Source organism: Camellia sinensis, chromosome 9 (genome assembly GCF_055761805.1).
Source record: "Camellia sinensis isolate YWXY chromosome 9, ASM5576180v1, whole genome shotgun sequence".
NCBI lineage: Eukaryota > Viridiplantae > Streptophyta > Magnoliopsida > Ericales > Theaceae > Camellia > Camellia sinensis.
The window spans coordinates 124,171,996-124,193,447 of NC_138969.1; the positions used below are offsets into that span (position 1 = coordinate 124,171,996).

The following is a 21,452-nucleotide window of genomic DNA, read 5'->3' on the forward strand; positions in this document are numbered from 1 at the left end:
AAAAAAAAAAAAAACTCCTACAATTTCCACACACATTTCTCTATTCAGCTTATTCCAATCATCTTTTATTTTCTCATAATAACTCATCTTCTCCATTGTTACATTTTGCAAGTTTGATTATTTGCAAAAAATCATTACAAGGTCATTATAATATTATTTTTTACTTTATATGCATTTTTTTAGTGTTTGTTACTTTGTGTGCATATATATTTTTAAATATTTTTAGTTCATCTGCATATCTTTTCATTTTCTTCATTTTTATGCTCATAATATTATTTCTTACTTTATATGTATTTTTTCAATGTTTATTACTTTTGTGTATATATATATTTCTTTTTTCCATTATTTTTCAGTTTATCTACATATCTTTTCATCTTCTTCATTATTACATTTCGCACGATTTGGCTTGCTTACTTTTTAATTTGTAATTTGCTTTTGTTTTTCAATTTAATCAGATTCGAAACTCATCACATCTTGAATTTAATTTAATTTACTTTATCTCATGCCTATCACACCATCACATGTTAATGGTTTTGCGTAAACTCTCGAAATCAAGAAGATCAGCTCTGCATAAAGTTAATCTCACTTTTGCTCCTTAAGCTCTCTCAAATGAGAGTTCTTCGGATCATCTACAACCAATATGCACCCACTTAACAACACAAACACAGCCAACAGCTTCAAACCTTAAACACAATTTCTTAATTTTAAAATTTTTGAAAACAAAATTATATTTGGCTTAAAGTGATTGGTACATCTAACAATATTTAATTTTAAAATTTTAAAATCTTTAAATTTTATCTAAATTATTAGTGTATTATCTAAATTTTGAATTATTACACATGGCATAATATTACTGGATTTAACATTTAAATTTTAAAATTAATTAAAATATTTAACTATATGATTTGTGGAATTCCAATACTTTTTTTCTGAATTTTCCAATTTTTTTTTTTTTAATTTTTACAAAATTTAAGTTGCTAAGTGTTGTTTTTTTATTGACTATCCATGATTTTATCCAAAATTATTGGTTAATGATTGACCACTATTAAATTCTTTTTGGCTACAATGATAACAATTGACTACCATCAATTTTAAAATTTTCTATCAATATATTTAAAAAAAACAAATTATCATCAAGCATGCAATTTAAAAATTAAATATATTTTATTCTATTACAACTTTATTAAAAAAGTAAATTTATTTTGCTACTATTCAAGAAAATATATATGCCTTTATTTCGATATAACAAAAATTAAATTATCTTCTACTCATACATAATCTCTCATAAATATCTTATATTTTTAAAAATTTTGATTATCAACAACTGAATTCTCACATTTCTCTCTCTTCTTTTTTTTTTTTTTTTTTTTTAAGGATGTTTATTTTACTTTTATCTTTTTTCAAATTAGATTTGATATCTATCTTTTTACGTATATATTTATATCTATCTATACTATCTATCTATCTATCTATCTATACTATCTATAAAAGCAAATGTAGTGGAAGCTCACAGACTATCAATTATTTAATCCTAATTTCTCATAATTTTGAGAGATTAAAAAAATGAGGTGGCACTTCTTCCTCTCTCACCCTGTTTTTTCTAACCAAAATAGAGGAGAGACAAAAATCCACATGAAATATATAAGAAAAAATATATATTTATCACTTTAGATAAATTAAAAAATTTAAAACTCTCTTATCACCTCTTTCCTTTATCTCAATTAAAGTAACCTCCTTTCACATGCCTTCCTCTCTCACATGTCTCTCTTCCCTTCTTATATATAGTTACATTTTTGTTTCAATCTCACACTGCTTCTTATAAAAAAATAAGAATATGACTATATCTCTCTCCCAAAAAACTTGCCCTTATTTGTCACCATCACCTCCATGGTCATTTCATAAGAAAGTTAGATTGGTACTACCTAGATGGCCATTCCGTAAGAAAGTTAGAGATTGGTATATATGATACAACAGAGGTTGTCATTGCTTTATTTTTATTTATTTTTTAAGCTCCTTTCCAAGTTTTTGAGTTATATGTTTCACTTATTATATAGACAAAACAATTGCTTTACATAGAATTTTTGTGTGTTTGTATTCCATATCAATAAAGCAATCTGTCAAATTTTTTTTCTTTTTTTGTATATGTTTTTCTTTTTCTTATATTTGAGAAAATTTAGTATTTTACAAGTTACAATAGTGCTGAAGTTCAAACAATGCTCCTAAGTCACAAGGAGAACAAACAACAATAAATGAGAAGGATAATCGAGAATTACTGGAACGATCAAATAGATGGCTTCTATGGAGGAATTAGAAAGTTTTACCATGAGGAAGAAATTTTAGTTTGGAAGCACATATGGCCAACGAGTCTTAAAACAATATGTCAATAAGAAACTTATCAAAGACTACTATATAAAGAGAACACTTCTGTTTTTGTTGTCCTTTTCTTTCTTTCCATTTTTTTTTTATTTTTTTGTTTTTGTTATTGTTTTTTGTGTGTGTGTGTATAACTAGAATCTTGAATCATAAAAATGGTGTATATGAGATGGAGAGTTTTTATATTTGAGTGTTCACTGTTGTTAATTGTATTTCAATTTTTTTTTGGCACAATTTTTTCTTAGTCCAATAGATATGAGCACACCATTGTTTTTTCTTTCTTGCTAAAGTTTTAGCTTGAGGTCATGTGTGACAAATGGTTAAAACATTAATCTTAGATAATAAATAATAATAATAATAATAATAATAATAATAATAAAAACTAAGGACCAAATAAGAAAGACAAAATTACTTATATTAATGTGTGATTTTGGTACATATGAAAAAATAAAAATAAAATATTTATAAGATGTTCAATCCCTTCCTTTTCTTTTATCTTCTTATATATTATAAGAATGTAGTATGAAACATGAAAGGCCACCAAACCCTTAATACTAACTCTTAATCACTTTCTTTCCTACTGGTATTCTCTCAAGTCTCCTTTATTAATTTTCCTAATTTCTATTTTTTTTAAATAAACGTAAAAAAAAAATTGATATACAAATAGATAAAGTTAACAAATTTGATCTATCTCGCTTTTGTTAAAATCTTTTGTAATTAACAAATTTGATCCTATATGTTCAGTTAAAATCTTTATTTTATCTCTCAATATCTAATTTTAAATTTTTTTTTTTAAAGCCTATCTAAACAAATCTAATTTAAAATTTTTATTTTTTTTATTTGAATTTTTATTTTTTTACAAGAGCTTCAAGCATTAAATAGAAATTTTCAATTTTTAAATTTTTAAAAATAAAAAATATATTTGGCATAAAGTGATAAAAAAATTACAAACTCACAAATATTTATAACCATATATATAAATTAAAAATATATATAAACCCATAACAAATATAGATAGATAGATTTATGGCATTCAGTTTATTAGTAATTCTTTTTAGCATATATATGCTTTAGATATTAGGGTTATTGAGAAATATCTTATTTATTGTTAGTATTATTTCATTAGTTAGAAATTAAGTTTATTATTTCAAGAAAAATAAATCGGTTGAATTATAATAACATTTTGTGCATATCTGCTTTTAAATTATTTTCTTTACTTATGAAATTTGAGAAGATGATCTTTATTCATTATGATTATAATTTTATGACCGAATTTAGAACTTGATACATTATTAAAAAGTTTATATACTATAAATCAATCTCGTGCATAGCACGAGTTTACCACTAGTGTTATGTATAAGGTTGTTGTTAATCTCACCAAATTTCCATGTAACCTTTCTCTAAATGGAGACACGTGGAACTGAAGAGTATACTTTATTTATTTGTTTATTTATTTTTTGAAATAAATTACGGATTAATCTTATGTCATTGACTTAATTTTTTATAGGGTAAATTATAAATATACCCTCTAAAATTTGTTTAAAATACAAATTGTTTCTTATAATTTGACAAATTACAAAGGCTCCGTTTGGAAAGTTAGTTTGGAGGCTTTTTTTGGCTAAAATAGTCACAAAAAATAAAATAGGCTTTTTAACCCAATAAGACAAAACATCACATCCAACCCATAATCATCACATTCTTTCTCTCACAAAAAAGTCAAAAAAGCTAAAAAAATCAAAAGCCCTTCTCAAACTAGGCTTTTTAACCTCAAGCTAAAATAGTCAAAAAAGTCAAAAAGTCAACCCACTTTCCAAACGAAGCCAAATACTACTTTATCAAAAAAAATTATTTAACAGAATTAACTAAAAAAAAGAAATTCATAATAATAAAATTATATAAATTATTAATTAAAACATATTTATAACATCATTAAAAATTATTAATTGACTTACTGATATATTAATAAAATGGGCAATTTGTTATGAAATTAAAAATTTCAAGGAATGATTGATTTGTATTTTAATCAAACCTCAAGGGGTGTTTTTGTAGTTTACCCTCTTTTTTCTTTTAAGTTATGTATATTTTTTTAATGCATCAATAAGTCTTAAAATGCTTTTTTCATCTCAATTTTTTTTGAGATTTTGATAAGTGAAAAAGAAAAAAGAAAAAAAAAAACTTATAAGTAAATCTAATAGGACTGACCCATAAATCTCATTTTTTTTTTGTCTCTTATATTCGTTTCCTAATAAGAATCCACCAATTTATTATTTAAATGGTTCATTTTATAATTTTTTATATAAAATTACTGTAGCAAAATGTTTTTACATTTTTAAAAATAATTTAATTTATTTTTTTAGCAACAGTAAAATATTACAAAATATATCCTATATATTAGTAAATTGTCAACAAATTAAAATACTTTAGCTACTACCATGACAATGTGATTAAAATAAAATTTAAATAAAAAAATAAAATAAAATTAACGTGAATGACTTAAGTTGAAAATATATGATTAAAAAATATAAAGATAGCTCTCATAATTAATACATAATTATTAATTCATAATTTTGTACCACAGGAGTATGCTCCCCAACTCTTATGTAGAAGTTACAGGTTCGAGCCCACATGGGGTGTTTTGGACACCCCCTTTGTAACGGCTTGGATTAAGACCTGATCCTTTTGGCTCTTTTGCATACTTGTATTGATTCTTTTGACTTAACTATTGCCTATATTCATTTTGGAGATTATCTTATTTCTCTTCCTATCTCTTATTTTGAGTTTTGGCTTGGTTGAAGGTGTATTCTAGCCCTCTTGAACAAAATTTCTTGGTTAGCGATCGATCGCATTAAGATTTTGGGTTGAATTCAAGCAGAATACTCCAATCAGAAGGAGATCGATCACACTAGGGTGATCAATTGCCCCTAATAGTGTGATCGATTGCTCTGCTAATTTATTTTGAATGAGTTTTCAACAGAACGTTCCGATTGATGGCCAATCGATTTCATTTGGAGCAATTGATCGCTCTTATATCAATCTCTTTGACTAAAATCTGATAGTATTTTTTTTTCTCTCTTTCTTCTCATTTCTATTTTCTTTCTCTTTCTATTCCAAAATCTTTTCTTCCCTCTGCCTGTAAAACCTTTACCAAAATATACAAAACATTTGATCCACCCCCTTTAAGACCTCCATATCACCTTAGTTCTTTGGGACAAAGTGTAGAACTTGTCAGGAGCTTCATTTTCACAAGAGTTGATCGTTGTTTTAGCGGGGCTTTTCCCAAAATAAGCTAAAATACCAACCTATTTTCCAAATTCGGCCTAGTTTGGACGGATTTCCCAAAATAAGCTGAAACGCTATTACAAACCATGCTTTTACCATTTTTGTGGCCCTGCCGCGAAAAATTTGTGAAATTGTAAAAGCGTGGTTACAAACCACGTTTTTAAGGAAATCTTTTTTTGTGAAAAAAGCGTGATTAGAAACCATGCTTTTAATAAAATTGTTTTGTAACCAAAGTATAGGACAAGTTGGGAGGTAGCCCAAATGGTAGTATTCTTCTTCCTTTCATAGGAGAGGTATGAGGTTCAATTCCTTACATCTCCAAACTCTTGGTTTTTTCAAATTCAATTCAATTTTTTTTCCCCTTCCACTTACTCTATACTTATATTTATTATGTAATTTTTTTTATCAAAAAAAGTAAAACATTTGTTTGGTTAACTAATATTTATAATAAAAAGTTATATTTAAAATAAAAAATAAATTTTTAAAAATTTTTAATATTTAAAATATTAAAAAAATATAACACATAAATGTATGAAATATAATGCGCATTAAAATAAATAAATAAATATTTATGTGTTGTATTTTTTTAATATTTTAAATATTAAAAAATTTTATTTTTTTATTTTAAATATATAATTTTTATTATAAATATTTTATTTTATTTTATAAATATATTTTTAAATATTTTAATTTTTTTGTTATGTGTTTGGTTACGATTTGAGTGTAGAGTTTTGAAAGTAGTATGGAATTTCGAGTTATGTGTTTGGTTATGAGGTTTGAAAATAATTTTTTAATTGAATTTTGAGTTATGTGTTTGGTTATGATATGAGTTAGTGGAAATGTGTTTTGAGTTTAAAGTATTAAAATTAAAAAAAAAATTCAATGAAAAAATTATTTTCAAACCTCATAACCAAACACATAACTTGAAATTCCACACTACTTTCAAAACTTTGCATTCAAATTGTAACCAAACACATAACAAAAAAAATTAAAATATTTAAAAATATATTTATAAAATAAAATAAAATATTTATAATAAAAATTATATATTTAAAATAAAAAAATAAATTTTTTTAACATTTGAAAAATATATTTAAAATATTAAAAAAATACAACACATAAATATTTATTTATTTATTTTAATGTGCATTATATTTCATACATTTATGTGTTATATTTTTTTAATATTAAAAAATTTAAAAAAAATTATTTTTTATTTTAAATATAACTTTTTATTATAAATATTAGTTAACCAAACAAATGTTTTACTTTTTTTGATAAAAAAAAATTACATAATAAATATATAAAGTATAGAGTAAGTGGGAGGTAAAAAAAAAAAAAAATTGAATTGAATTTGAAAAAAGCAAGAGTTTGGAGATGTAAAGGATTGAACCCCATACCTCTCCTATAGAAAGGAGGAACACTACCATTTGAGCTACTTCCCTACTTGCCTTATATTTTGGTTACAAAACAATTTTATTTAAAAACGTGGTTTCTAACCACACTTTCTTCACAAAAACAGATTTCCTTAAAAGCGTGGTTTGTAACCACGCTTTTACGATTTCACAAATTTCACGCTTTTACGATTTCACAAATTTTCCGCGGCAGGTGTAACAACCCTCATACTGATTACTGATTAATGACTGATAACTGACCGATAATTGAACTGATTAAAAGTACTGAACTGACTGACTGAAACTGGAACTGAATTGACTGAGTATATGTTAGTTAATTTCATTCTATCTGTTTGATTGTATGATTATCTGTTCATGTTCGTATGTTTAAACTGCTAATTGAAGGCCTTATCGGCGGCCGAATCTGAAACCGATTAGTGTTCTGTGACCCTCGTAATTTACGTGATTTTATTGTACAATTATCTGAAAATTGATTAGGTATGATTAAATTAGATTAAATAAGCTAATTAAAGAGTTGGATTTAATTACAACCTTGCCACTAGTGGGCCACTCACACACACACACACATGAGCCTTGTAAACACTCCACGTATTGATTAAACCCACACTTCTTCTCACATTTTGAGCCTCAACCGACCCTAGAGAGAGAGAGACTTGAGGAGTTGGTTTTCATCTCAATTTTGCTTGTAGAATTGCTTGAGAAATTGTTGAAGTGATTGCATATTTGAGCTCCCTTCTTGAAATACAAGACTTAAGGTAGCTCCATTGTCTTCTTATTCATGTTTTAAGTTGAATCTTGCATGATTTCTGTCATATTGAAGGAGTGTAGAGCCAAACATGGTTTAGATGGTGAATTGTAGCTTAATTGTTGCATGCATGTACATATATTGAAGTTTTGAGGTTGTAGTTCATAATGCCTCACATGCATGTCCATCTTTTGGTCATACTCCATGAGTTCATCTTGTTTTTGAAGGTTTGAGCTCTTTTGAAACAGCATTGAAGCTTTGAAAAGGATTTGAGATCATGCATGTCATGTTTGAAGAATGTTCTTGGAAAATGATTTGAAATTGGTTTGAATTAAACACCCTTGGGCTTTGATTTCTCGAATTGATCTTTGAATCATGTTACCCCATGTGTTTATAAGAGTTTTCCAGAAAATGAGCCCAAGAGGATCGGTTTTGATGCATTTAAACTTGAGTTTGAGCTTGGAGGTGCAATCTGGGTTTTCCAGATTTCGCACTTCCGCTCGAGCGGGGAAATTTACGCTCGAGCGTGGAATCCGAGCAACCAGCATATCTCTGCACTGTTTTGCAGTCCGCTCGAGCGGAGTATTGGGCGCTCGAGCGGAGTCATGTCTCAAGCTCGAGCGGGCGTCGAGCGGAGATTTCACCCATCCAGTACTTTTACAGTACGCTCGAGCGGGAAAGTTTGCGCTCGAGCGTGTACCTTTGTTTGCCTGTACGCTCGAGCGGGGAAACCTGAGCTCGAGCGGGACTCTGTTTTACTGAAAAATTCTGTAACTGTTTTCTGATCGCATTTTTGCATCCTCATCCCATCCTAGGCATTTTTAGGCCTAGTTTAAGACATCTTGATGAGGATATCGTTGTAGAACACACCAAGGCAAATTAGGGATTAAGTTATGCTATTTCCCAACTGTGTAGCTTAGTGTGTGTTCAACTTGTGAACTGTGTAGGGTTGGCAACTGGGGAGACACGCTCTAGCATACTGTAGCCCAGAACTCTGTGAGTAACAATTGTGTAAAGATATGTTCAACTGATATCTTTTGAATACTGAACTGAACTGTTTACTGAACTGGTATTACTGAATGAATGTATGTCCTTTATTTCTGAACTGTACTGTGGCATCCTTAGTACCTACGGTTTACTGTTACTGTTACTGTTACAGAGATCTCTGTCGGTTCCCTCGTGGAGCCACTACTGTTTACTGACTGATGGCCATCATTACTGTTCGGTCTTTTAAGACCTACTGTTACTGTTATGCTAATGGATGTACCACATATGACTGTTTACTGTACTGAGCCACTGAATTACTGATTGAAATGAACTGTTTTCATTACTGTAAGGACATTCATTCTAAACCCCTTTACGCTTTATGTTATTCACTGGGCTTTAGCTCACTGCTCATATATATATGTAGGTGTACAGGCACCAGACCGCAGCTAGAGGCGTCAGGGTTACTCCAGTTTTGTCAAGCCAGCCTTCGTGCCTCACTGCGAGGTTCCGAGCCTACTGTTAAGGCTTAGGGGTGTTTTAGAATTTTCCCCCGCCTGTCTTCTGTACTGTCTAACTGTTTTGTATAGACTGACTGTTTACTGTACCGTTATACAGGGATTAGGTCCCCGTACTGTGTGACTGTTAATTTTGTATACCGTGTTGTACAGACGGAATGTTTTCGGCACTGTTACTAGGGGCTGAGTCCCTAGTTATATGGATGTGAATATTGTGTATACTGTTCTGTACCGTTTTGTATAATGCATGAAAAGCCTTTTCGCATACAGACTGTCACAGCTCAATGGACACTATTTATTTACTGTATTGGCTTCCGCCAGGCCCTGTACTCTGTTTTACTGTATTACTGTTCAGCAGGCCTTCGGTAATCTCGGATTACTGGCCGGTTACGGTGCTAAACCCATAGGGCCGGGTTTGGGTCGTGACAGCAGGGCCACAAAAATGGTGAAAGCGTGGTTTGTAATAGTGTTTCAGCTTATTTTGGGAAATCCGTCCAAACTAGGCCTAGTTTGGAAAATAGGTTGGTATTTTAGCTTATTTTGGGAAAAGGCCCCGTTTTAGCACCTTCAAATTTTGTGCTCTTCATTCTCCCTCTCTAGTTTGAGGTAGGGACTCTATTACTCTTGTATATTTATTTTATCATGGTTATGTGATATTTTGTAGTTATGATTACTTGGAGAATTTGAAGGTTTTTATGATTTATACTGTATAAAAGTTAAGGTTTGTTCTCATTTTTGTCAAATTCTCAAAATTCTTTTCTATAAATGACTCATAGTGTATAAATTTCAGAGTGTTGAACTTAAATTGAGAAAGCCCTAGATTTCCTAAAAAATTGTAAAGGTGAATTTGGTAGTTGAACTATTGGAGAATTGTGAAGAATAGATGGAAGTATTGGAATTATTAAAAGTATTGGAAATTATTGGAATTATGAAAAATATTGAAAATTTTGTTAGTTATGCTCTTGTATTGCCTTGATGGAATACTTTTGATAGAGATAACTGTTGTTGGCAATCGGTGGATAATTGCATTGTTGTACAAATGAATTGGAAACTAAGAAAATTAAAACTATTTGTAAATCATGCATTGCATTGACATTCTCATGTTTTCCCATGTATATTACTACATCCTTTTTGAGAAAATTGGAGTTTGAATTGGAGTATTAAAGTAAATAACATGGTTAAATATGGAATGTGTAGAAAATATTTGCAAATAGAATTAAATTGGCTTGAGGTCCTTGGTGAAAGTCTAGAAACCCCCGTAGAGCAGGTCCAATTGCCCTTCTAGTTAATAGCCAGATAATGTGGATATTTTTGGTAGTTTTATATTACACTATTTGTAGAAACATGCCTAGAGATTTTCAGTATATAATTTACGGTTTAATAATTGATAATTGGCGTTGATGGAACTTGAGTCATTTGGGGAAAACTCGCATGGTTATCTTCATGAGAAATGAAAAACCTTTGGCATGAAATGGCATCACATTGCATTCATGGTCATACTCATGCTATCACTTATATACATTGCTAATATTATCTCTATTGGGCAATTGTGTTTGTCCCTTAGTCGAAAATATTTTTTAGGTACTAGTTATATACCTCTGCCTCGTTGAAGGCTCGAGATGTGTTTTTGAAGCACAAAGGCTCGTAGGTTTAATTGCTTTCTTTGTATAGCCTTGGGCTTATTTGTTTTGGGGTAGAGTGTAATGCCCCGTATTTTAGAACCTATTTCACATTACCATATCCATCATCATTATTCACTTTCATAAATAAAAAAAAAATGTGGAAGCTACAATCATAATAAGATTTAATAATAGAAATTTCTTCTCGTATATGCATTTGATGCACCAATAATTACAAATGATATAAGTGTCCTTAGGCTTACAATTACATGAATAAAAAAGGTTTTAACCCTTAATAAAAATACAATGGCATTCCACCTTCATATAAAAGACCCAGTGGCAAAAAAAAAAAAAAAAAAAGAGGAAACCTCTCAACTCAAATGAAATCCTTCGTGCCTGCACGTGAAAAAAATTTAATAACTTGGGATGAACATATAGTCCAATAAGGATCCCAATAATTCTAATTAATATAGCTTTATATATGCATAAGATCATGAATACTCCACATAATACATATAAAGATAAGGTCATTTTTTCGTTATCCAAAATATACATACATAAATATATTTTGCCTCAACAGTCATTCTTTAACATTTCAAAAAGGATCATTCATTATCTTTTTATTTCATCTTTAATGATTTAAAAGATTCACCAATTTCAAAGGTATGAAATTTATCTCAATAATCATACACGAATTCGCTTTGACAGATAAATGGAAGAAATCTCAACAACCATACTACAATTCAATACCTACCATGCTATATAAACCGTAAATACTTCCAATAATCAAAAACATCAAACGACCTACTAGAACCACAAGAAGCTATCACTAGTCCATAATATATTTCCAAGCACATCACCCACATTTTCTGGCCATAAGCACAAAGAGGCAATTGGACACCCATCATAACACAACATATATATATATACATATCTGAAAGGACATTCCCATCAATAATAGAATTTGGGCTTTATCAAGCCAATGCCACCACTTTACCAAGTACTAGCTGCAAATATATTGGGACCTATCATTAGAAGTGCAATCCACTTTACAAGGTGCTAGCTAGAAGGAAATTGGGACCCATCATTAGAAGCGCAATCCACTGGGACCTATCATTAGAAACGCAATTGTGACGACCCCAAAATGTTAATCGTAATTATAAGCGATTAATTATGTATTGAATTTTAATTATGACATGTGCCAAGTGATTAATTGTGAATTATCTAATTTGATTCGTTGTAAATATCTGTTTAAATTGAGAAACTATCCGTTGTGAGCTCGGCTTTGAAACTGAAATTAACGACATAAATGGGTTCAGAAATCAAAATTGAGTACAAGGATTTGTTAATTGGAGTTTTTAGAGTTAATCAGAAAGTTTAATTAAAAATTGATTCCGTCTAATTCGCTAATTTTAATTTGTTGGAATTAAATAATTGAATAGGAATTAGAGCTTGATACACATTAGTATAATTTAATTTAGTGTAACTGAGATTTTATTGTGATGAGGATTAATTTAATTTAATTATTAATTTTGGATGAATTAAGTTTAATATTAAATGGTAATTATATGAAACTTCTACTCATCCTTTTATCTCTCTAATAAACAACAAATAAGAGAGAGAGTACTTGGTTTGGTGGAGCTATTACACTAGAGCAATGCTAGGTATCATGAAAAAACTTTCATGAAAATGATCATGAAAGATTTATGACCCTTGGATTACACTTAAAATAAAACACCACACACTAATCAAGGTAATCAAAGGGTCATAAATTTTTCATGACCAGTTTCATGAAATTTTTTTCATGATCCCTATCTTTTCTCATTACACTATACACATAGAGAGAGAAGGGAAGGGACTTTGAGAATTCAACAAAGAGAAAGAATAGAAGAAAAGAAGAGGGAGAGGGAGAACATTGAAGAAGAACTTAGGGAGAACTAGAAGATAGCTCATTAATCATCAAATTAAGGTGAGTTTTCATTCCCAATTCTTGAAATCAAGGTAAATCCACTCCCCATCTTCTAAAATATAGGTTGAATTGAGATGACTTCATGCATGAGATAGAAGTTTTGGGTATGAGAATTAGAGTTTAACATGAATATGTCTCAAATTGAAGGAATAAGATAAATTAGTTTTTAAACTTGTCATGAATGGATGATTTCATGAAGATTTATTTATATACTTTGCAATTCAAGCATGGGTTTTCAAGATTGAAGGAAATATCATGGATTTTGAGGATTTAAATTTAATCAAGAAGAAATCTTGCATGTTTAGAGTTGTTCTTGAGTAATTAAGGAAGAAATTGTAGACTTTGAGCTTATCCCTCCACATGCATGGCATTGATTTATGAAAATATGTTTATAAAATTGTTTTTCTTGCATGGTTGTTAAAATTGGAAGAATAAACTCCATGAATTTCAAAGATTGGAACTCTAAGGTGCATGGACTATGTTTTTGCTTTGAAATTCAAGGGTTTGATCTTTTTTCATGGAATTAAGCTTCAATTTAAAGTTATGAATTTGTTGGAAGCTATAGATGGTAAATTCAACATGTTTATGAAAGGTTTTGAGCCTTGATTTGCTTGAAATTGAAGTTGAATTGCGAAATTTATATATTTATGAGTTTCTGATTCAGTAATTTAAATATGACTAAATAATTGTAATTTAATGTGTATGAGCCTAATTTAAGTTTAATTGTGTAACTAGTGAACTTAATAAGGGTTTGTATATGATTAGGGTCATTATATTTAATTAGTTTGGTTAATACATGGCTAAACATGTTTGAATTAGAGGTTAAGGGAAATTAACAATCTAATTAATTCATAATTCTAGTCATCCATATTTAAAAGCTTAGGTGAACTAAATATGTTGAAGATGATTGTGTATCGTGCTGTGCATATTTATGATTGTAGGTCACGAGTCAAGGACTGCTTGACCAACCATTCTGGAAGCTCGCTGTGAGTAACATTTTTGTAAAGATATGTTGATATGACTCGTGTTTTAACTGTTATCGATAAGTTATAATTTTTGAAATGCTATTTTGATCATGCGAACGAATGTACTATTTGTGAATCTATTATGGCATCCACAGATAGTCCAAAGTCATGGGAGACGACATGTAAATGCGGGTCCATGACATATATGTGATACGAGATCTCGTTAGCCACTTCATTGTGGTAATATGTGTTTAATCAATATCCGGAACCGATTACTCTAGTCAGAAGACGATATGTGATATGTTTTGTGAGATGTACCAATTATGTTCTGATATGAGATTGATATGAATGATTGTGTCATGATTTGTTTTACGGATATGATATATTTGGAATTCGTTCACTAACCCCTTTAATTTAATATTATTCACTGGGCTTTAGCTCACTGTTTATATATATATATATATATATAGGTGAGCGTTCTGGAGGGCAAGCCTAGAAGGGGTCTTTAGTTGATTTGAGCCACCGTTTTGAAGCTTATCGAGTTGTTTTGTGTGCCTTTGAGTTGGGACTAGGCCTGGAAAGCCATTGTCAGGCTTTTGATCATGATGTACACTTTTGACACATGCATATGTTTTGTATTAGATATTATTTTATAAGTTATGTATCGATAAGTGGGTAAATTAACATTTATATATGTATATGTTTGTTCATATAGATGCACAGCTCATTGGACCATTGGTATTTTTGTATATTGCTTCTGCTAGCCCTGATTATTTTTATTTTTATTTTTATAGGAAGGCCTTTGGTAATCACAGATTATTGGTCGGTTATGATGCTAAACTTTTAGGGGCGGGTTTGGGCCGTGACAGAATGGTATCAAAGCACGAGCTAATTTACCCACACACGTGTCCAATTGAGCTATAGGATGTCCTAGAAAAGACATAGGGACATTACATAGTCATGTGTGAGTATGTGTGCATTTTTCTGTACATGTCTGATAAGGAAATGAAAATGAAAACCATGAGCATTAATAAAGGAATTAGGTGAATTAACATGCAAGTTTGATTTTAATGAACATGGTTACTGTTCCAGCATGAATAAGAAAGTACGTGACTATGTGATAACATAAGCAAAGAAGTTGGTTATAATTTGACTTCGATATTGAATATGTGACTTATATGAACATGAGATCTATCAGCATTCTTCTCCTATGTTTATAGTTACCTACGTGTATATAGACCGACGGAGAACACATGACATACAGATGAGACTGAATCTTCAGATGCAAGAATAGATCGGTTAGAAAGAATGGTGGAAGTATTAACTGAACTAGTGAGACAACAACAAGAGCAAATGCAACAACCTGTGCCTCCTTCGCCGCCTCCAGTCCAAATTGAGCTAAATAATGATGGCATCATTGCTCTTACACAAAAATACAAGAAAATAAAGCCACCTGAATATTTGGGGGGTATTGAACTGCTAAAAGCTGAGGCTTGGGTGCTTGAAACTGAAAAGATCTTTGAAGTGTTCCCGTGTACTGACATACATAAAGTTTTGTTGGCAACATTTACTTTAAAAGAAGAAGCTAGAAGATGGTGGATGCTCATCTGGGATGAGAATAGAGACTTGACATGGGATCGGTTCAAAGAAATTTTCTACGAAAAATACTTCCCGCAATGCATTCGAGATAGAAATGTATCAGAATTTGAACAACTAAAACAAGGTGATATGACTGTGGCCAAATATGAGGCAAAATTTACTAAGTTAGCCCGATATGCACCTCATATGGTTGACATTGACTATAAAAAGGCAAGGAAATTTGAGGGTGGATTGGATGTCGAAGTGCTTGACTGGGTAAATGTTTTGAAATTGGTAAAGTATGTGGACGTACTTGATAGGGCCTTGATGTCTGAAGCAAATATTGTTGCCTTGAAAATGTCTAAGTCAACAGCAACAACCGAAGGAGAAAGTAAGAAAAAAAGAAATAGAGAGCTAAAATGACTGGAGATTCCATGATATCCGTGAATGAAAGATCAAATGCAAACACTATTAACAACATAAGTCGGGGAAACAATAAAAACAACGGCACACCCATTTGCAAAGAATGTGGAAAACAACATTGGGTATCTGTCGTTGTATATCAGGAGCTTGCTTTAGATGTGGACAAAAAGGACATTTAGCTAAATCATGCCCACAAGCTCATCCGAATACTGATAGACTCATTGCTAGTATAACTAGACCTACTCCGGTACTAAAAACAAATGCAACTACTGCTTTAGAGGAGAGTAATCTTAGACAGGGAAGGGTTTACACCTTAGTGTCAAAAAACTGCCGAAACACTAAGACAACTGATACAGGTATTCTCTTATTTATATGCAAGATGTAACTGTGTTAACTGAATCAGCTAAACTATGAGAATCATGAACTCATGCATTATGCTCTGCTTGTTACCAATGTGAAATTAATGGAATATAGAATTGATGGATAAATATTGAATACCCTTAAAACTCAATAGATTTGGAATATAACCTATGCTATGGAAATGTTTGAAACTGTATCGGGACAATTTAATATGAACCGTTAAGCATGATAAACCGAATTATACTGAAATGAATAGATATGGGAATATATTATAGTTAGGAACTAATGAACATAGACCAAATTGAGAAACCATTGCCTAAGTACCCATAATTGTGACTGATAGGACTGCATTTTAAAGAGAATGATGAGGCAAAATTTTGTTAAATGTGATTTAGAAAGACCTGTATTGATAGAATCTCTATTTGACTTGATTTTGATTATGAATTGACTGTGAGTGACTGACCAAAGTATGTTTGTTAAAGGAAAGGACAGTCTAGGAACTTGAATTTGACTTGAACACTTATGTAGACACCCCATTTTTGACTGCCCGCAAGGCTCGAGCGCTTTGCCCGGTACACTCGATGATGAAAGTGGTGTTGTGCGTTGTTCGAGGTCTCAACAAAGGGGCCATGTTTAAGCTCTGAAACAATTCCAAACCTCCCATATTCCCATTGATTATACCTAGGAAATCTATTTGTACACATTGTGCCACCCTATTCTGAGTCTGAAGCAGAAAAACAGGGGATCCCATTGAAGCCCGGCTGTGCCTCATTGAGGGCCAACCATGGCTATTGATGGCCGGTTGTGCCTTAGTAACGAGAAACACTGTCCTGGGTGGGAGCCCACCAGCTGTCCATTTTTGAAGATATTTATGACCCCTCTTGCTCAAATTCTATAAAAACGAAGTTGTATCTCTGTTTTGAGGGTTGAAGAATATCTAAAAAGCTTATACACCTTCTTGAGAGCTCCTTCTTCTTTTGCAAGCAATCTTTGAGCAAGCTTACCACCTTGAACCCATATCCATACACCATATACACCTTCACACCTTAGCCTAGGAACCTTGGTTGAGCCTTGAGCATCACAATTCAAGCTTGAGAGTGTGTTTGGACTTAGTTTGATTCACAAACAAAGAGCTACCTTTGTCAAGAGGTATAAGCTTGCTATTCCTTCTCTTGCTTTCATTTCTATCATTTACTATCTAGTTCTTGTAGTTTTGTGTTGTTTTGATCTCCCTTTAAGTGTCTAAGTTTGGGTTTGGAGAGCTACCAAAGGGTAGAGAGAGTTAACACTCTTTCTTATACCTTCACCTATAGCTCAACCCTTGCTTTTACACTCTTTTTCTTTGCTTTCTAAATTGATTTTCAAAGTTAAAAAGAGGCTAAAAATCATGCTTTGAAGTTTTAAAGTGGAGGGGCTAGCCACCCCTTCTTGTTCTTACATACTAGCCATGTTTTCTCTCTTTGTTGTTTAGCTTTTTAGGCTCTTTTCATGCACTTTGAGCCACTATTTTTCATCTTTTGAGGGCTATTTTAGGGTTGTTCTAGGTTGTTTAAATAGTTCATGGTTTGATTAGTTTGTTTGTTGTCTCGTAAGTTTGCATACATAGCTTGTTGAATATTGTTCTTAGCTTTTCTTTAACTAATTTCCATGTTTAAGAAACTCATTTTAATAATCAACTTGTCATTCATTTCTTTCATTTGAGAGTTGTTTCAATTGATTGAAGGTTATTCAAAACATGAACTAGAGATCTATGCTTAATGGCTTAATCTCTACTGAGGTTCATTGTCAACGGCGTAGTCTCTTTTTCATGTTGAGAATCACTTCCCGTTTGATATATTTCTCACTCAGTGGATGTAATCTTTAGCGGACGTAACAATAATCTTGGACTTAATGGATTAAAGGATGGCAAATACTAATGAATTTGGCTTAAAATGAACTAGCCCACATAAAGAAAATAAGTTATATTGCTTACGTTCGGCCAAACGTTATGTCGAACCTATTGTGTCAAGGGTTGTCTTACGTCAATTCATGATGTTTTGATGAATCTTGAAGCATCTCTACCACCCTCTTTGAGTTCACTCTATGATAGGAGGGAGGGGTGGTTGTCGTTCATTACATTTATTGAATTTTGTCCAAATTGTATCCGAAATCGTCAAGCAATCAACTTGCTCATTGATGGTTTTGGAAATGATTCCAACCTTCTCTTGAGGCTTTCCTATGACAAAGAAGTGTGAAAGGGACAAACAGAGAGTTCAGAATAACTCTGTCTGTACTGTTTTCACTTCAGAGCACAAAATAAGATTTTGCATAAAATTGAGGCACGGCCGGCCTTATTTAGGCCCAGCCGGGCTTCATTGAAGGTCGGCTGTAGACGTCCTCGAACGTCCCGGGAGGGAAATCCCGTTTTGTTCATTGGGCTCACTACAGTTCGGACTCAAAAGTCACAGTCCTATATCTAATCTCGCAGAGTGCAATGCAAGACCGATGAATCATCAAAGAGTCCAAATCTGGCAAATCGTTTTGGAAAACAAATTTTTAGAAAGAAGTGCCAAACATGGACTGCTTTGCCAGATACAGAGTCGCCACCTAAATATTTTATTTTGGGAGAATTTAGGAAACCCTGACTGGTGCCGAAGGCCACGTGTCCGTCATCACCAAAGTTGCCCCGGCTCGGGAACTTGGGTACGATTGGGGAAGGTCACTTCGTGAGCACCCCCGCTCGCCCGATCAAAGATCGGCCTCTATTAACTATGATATCGAGTTTTGAAAACATTATGCATTCTTATTTCGGTTATTAGCCTAGATTTACTACGTGATGGGCACAACATACAAGTATAGACTGGATCACCTGAATTGGAACAACACATCTCATGTTTGTTTATTTTGAAAATGGTTTGATGGTGTTACCCGCAAGTAGGCTAAGACGTGGATTTGCCATCCTCAGGTGGGCTTAGAAAACGTGATGGTTTGCCACTCTCAAGTGGGCTTAAAACTCACAGTCAATGCATTATTCCAATTCAGATAATCCAGCCTTCACCCATAGGCATTCAGGCAGGTATATCACATAAGTACATAGCCTCATGGTAAGCATGCTATCATGGCAGTCACTCACACACATGCAAGGATGCTAAAGCATAAACACTTATTGAGCACTCCAAGCCAAAACAGAAGCTATGTTAGAAATCCATGCATGATCCTAACTATACTGAAATGCTTAATGCAACACATACAGGAATGCAACTACAATAGGCTCGGCTATTCTAAAGATGGCATGTGAAATGCTACAACTAACAAGTATTCAACTCGGAATTAAAATACAATGCAGTTAGTATGATGCGCCGAGCCCGGTGCATGCAAGACAGATGAATGAATGCAAACATGCTATCATATGTATGCTAATTGAAACATGCCCTAAACTAACCATCATAAACTGGTAAATAAAAGGGAGAAAGACGTGGGGTTGGAAGATATACATCACACACACGCACACTTATTACAACAATTGGCCCTCTCTCGGAGGGTTTGAAAGAATATTACACCACCAAAATAAAAAATGAATTATTACACAATACTAATTACTTAACAAATGAATTAGGTAAGCAAAGTAAACTAGCAGGCTATGCTACGTGCAATGGACTGCCTCAGCTCTGTTCCGAATAATGAAGGATGCATGAATACTCGGGTCGCCTTGTCGGGAAATTCCATCGCGATGCCTCGCCTCGCCTCGCCTTTGTTTGCAATTGATCTTAGAAACTTGCACAAAGCTCCAGAAGGCTGAAACTCCACCTTGGGAAGGCCACCGACCAGTTATTAGCATGGGAGACCACCTGCCGACCACTCTTTGTGGTGGAGACCAAGGAGGGTGGTCGGCCTGCCAGAAAATCTGGTCGGCTGACCAGTTTCCACCTCTGGTTTCTGGTTTTTCTGCAACAAAGGCAAGAGAGAGAAAAGGCAATGTATTTTCAAAAAATGTGTGCATGACCACTCTCCTCGTCTTTGCACAAGCTCAAGGGAGTGTAGTCTTCGATCCTCGTGCCACCAATCATGCATCTCGATGCATGATGGCCGAGAAGTCGAATTGCACGACTCGATGTGAAATGAATGCACATATAAGCAAGTAAAGCCAACAACTCTATCATGGACAGTCAAGAGTGTCGGCGACCGAGAATCGAGGCACGTTTCGTCACTTGGAGTACGAAACGTCCCTTGTTTCCCGTGTTCGGACTAAACCCTACTCTAAACACAAAGCAATGAGATGACATACACAATGCAACTAACATGCAACCTAGCGTACGCAATGCTATGGGCTAAAATGGCATACACAATGCACGTGACATAACATGGCATACACAATGCACTTACGAAGACTATCATGCGCACATGAACTAAATGGCATATACAAATGCAAGATGGACTTACACCAATATGAGTGGACCTCAGCCACACTCACATCAGTGGCCATATGATGGAAATGAGACAATCGAAATACATGCAAACATGCACGGATGCAAAGGACTGATCCTAAGGCACAACATGCAACTCTAACTAAGCATGGCAAAGGATGAAGTATGGCATGCAAACACACATTTTTCAGCTCTGAAACATAATGTACAATGGTCTTGAGTTATGCAAATATGTCACACAATGCATGCAAGATGGCTCGAATACCGAAACTAGTGAAACGGGTTACACTAGAGGTACACAAAGCAATGTATAAATAGCAAAACCAGCCCCAAACAGACCCTAGGCAGGTCTGAAATAGTGGGAAAATGGCCCAAAATGATGACTCAACATGCAAAGAAACGAAGCTCATGCAATAAACCGAAAACGAGGCATTTATGCACAACTCTCAAACACGTTTAAAGAGTGGAAATCATGAGAATATGGCATTCATATAAGATCTGAAATATGATATATAATGACCCCAAAGCATGAAAACACCTCAGTATATGCATGCAATAGACCTCAAATCTCAAAGCTAGGCAAGGATATTGAACTACAAGCATGCAAAACAAGCATCATTCGACCATGAGACCAAAAAACAGAGTTAAGGGAGTCCAAAACATGCACAAAATCAGTTTAAGACATGGCCAAAAAGTGCTAACATGAAGGGCCAAAACAACATGCAACATAGGCTAGTAAGCATGGTTTACACTACATGTATATGAAGCACAAGAGGGGCCACCAAACCAGCCAAAAACAGAAACATGGCATGCCAAAATAT

At 32.8% G+C, this 21,452-nt stretch overlaps 1 protein-coding gene across 1 annotated transcript; it reads left to right on the forward strand.

Moving 5' to 3' along the window:
• The first annotated feature begins 15,175 nt into the window (after positions 1-15,175).
• On the forward strand, positions 15,176-15,868 carry LOC114315961 (uncharacterized). Its single transcript, XM_028262593.2, has one exon. The coding sequence runs from the start codon at positions 15,176-15,178 to the stop codon at positions 15,866-15,868; it is 693 nt and encodes a 230-aa protein (XP_028118394.2).
• The last annotated feature ends 5,584 nt before the right edge of the window (positions 15,869-21,452 follow it).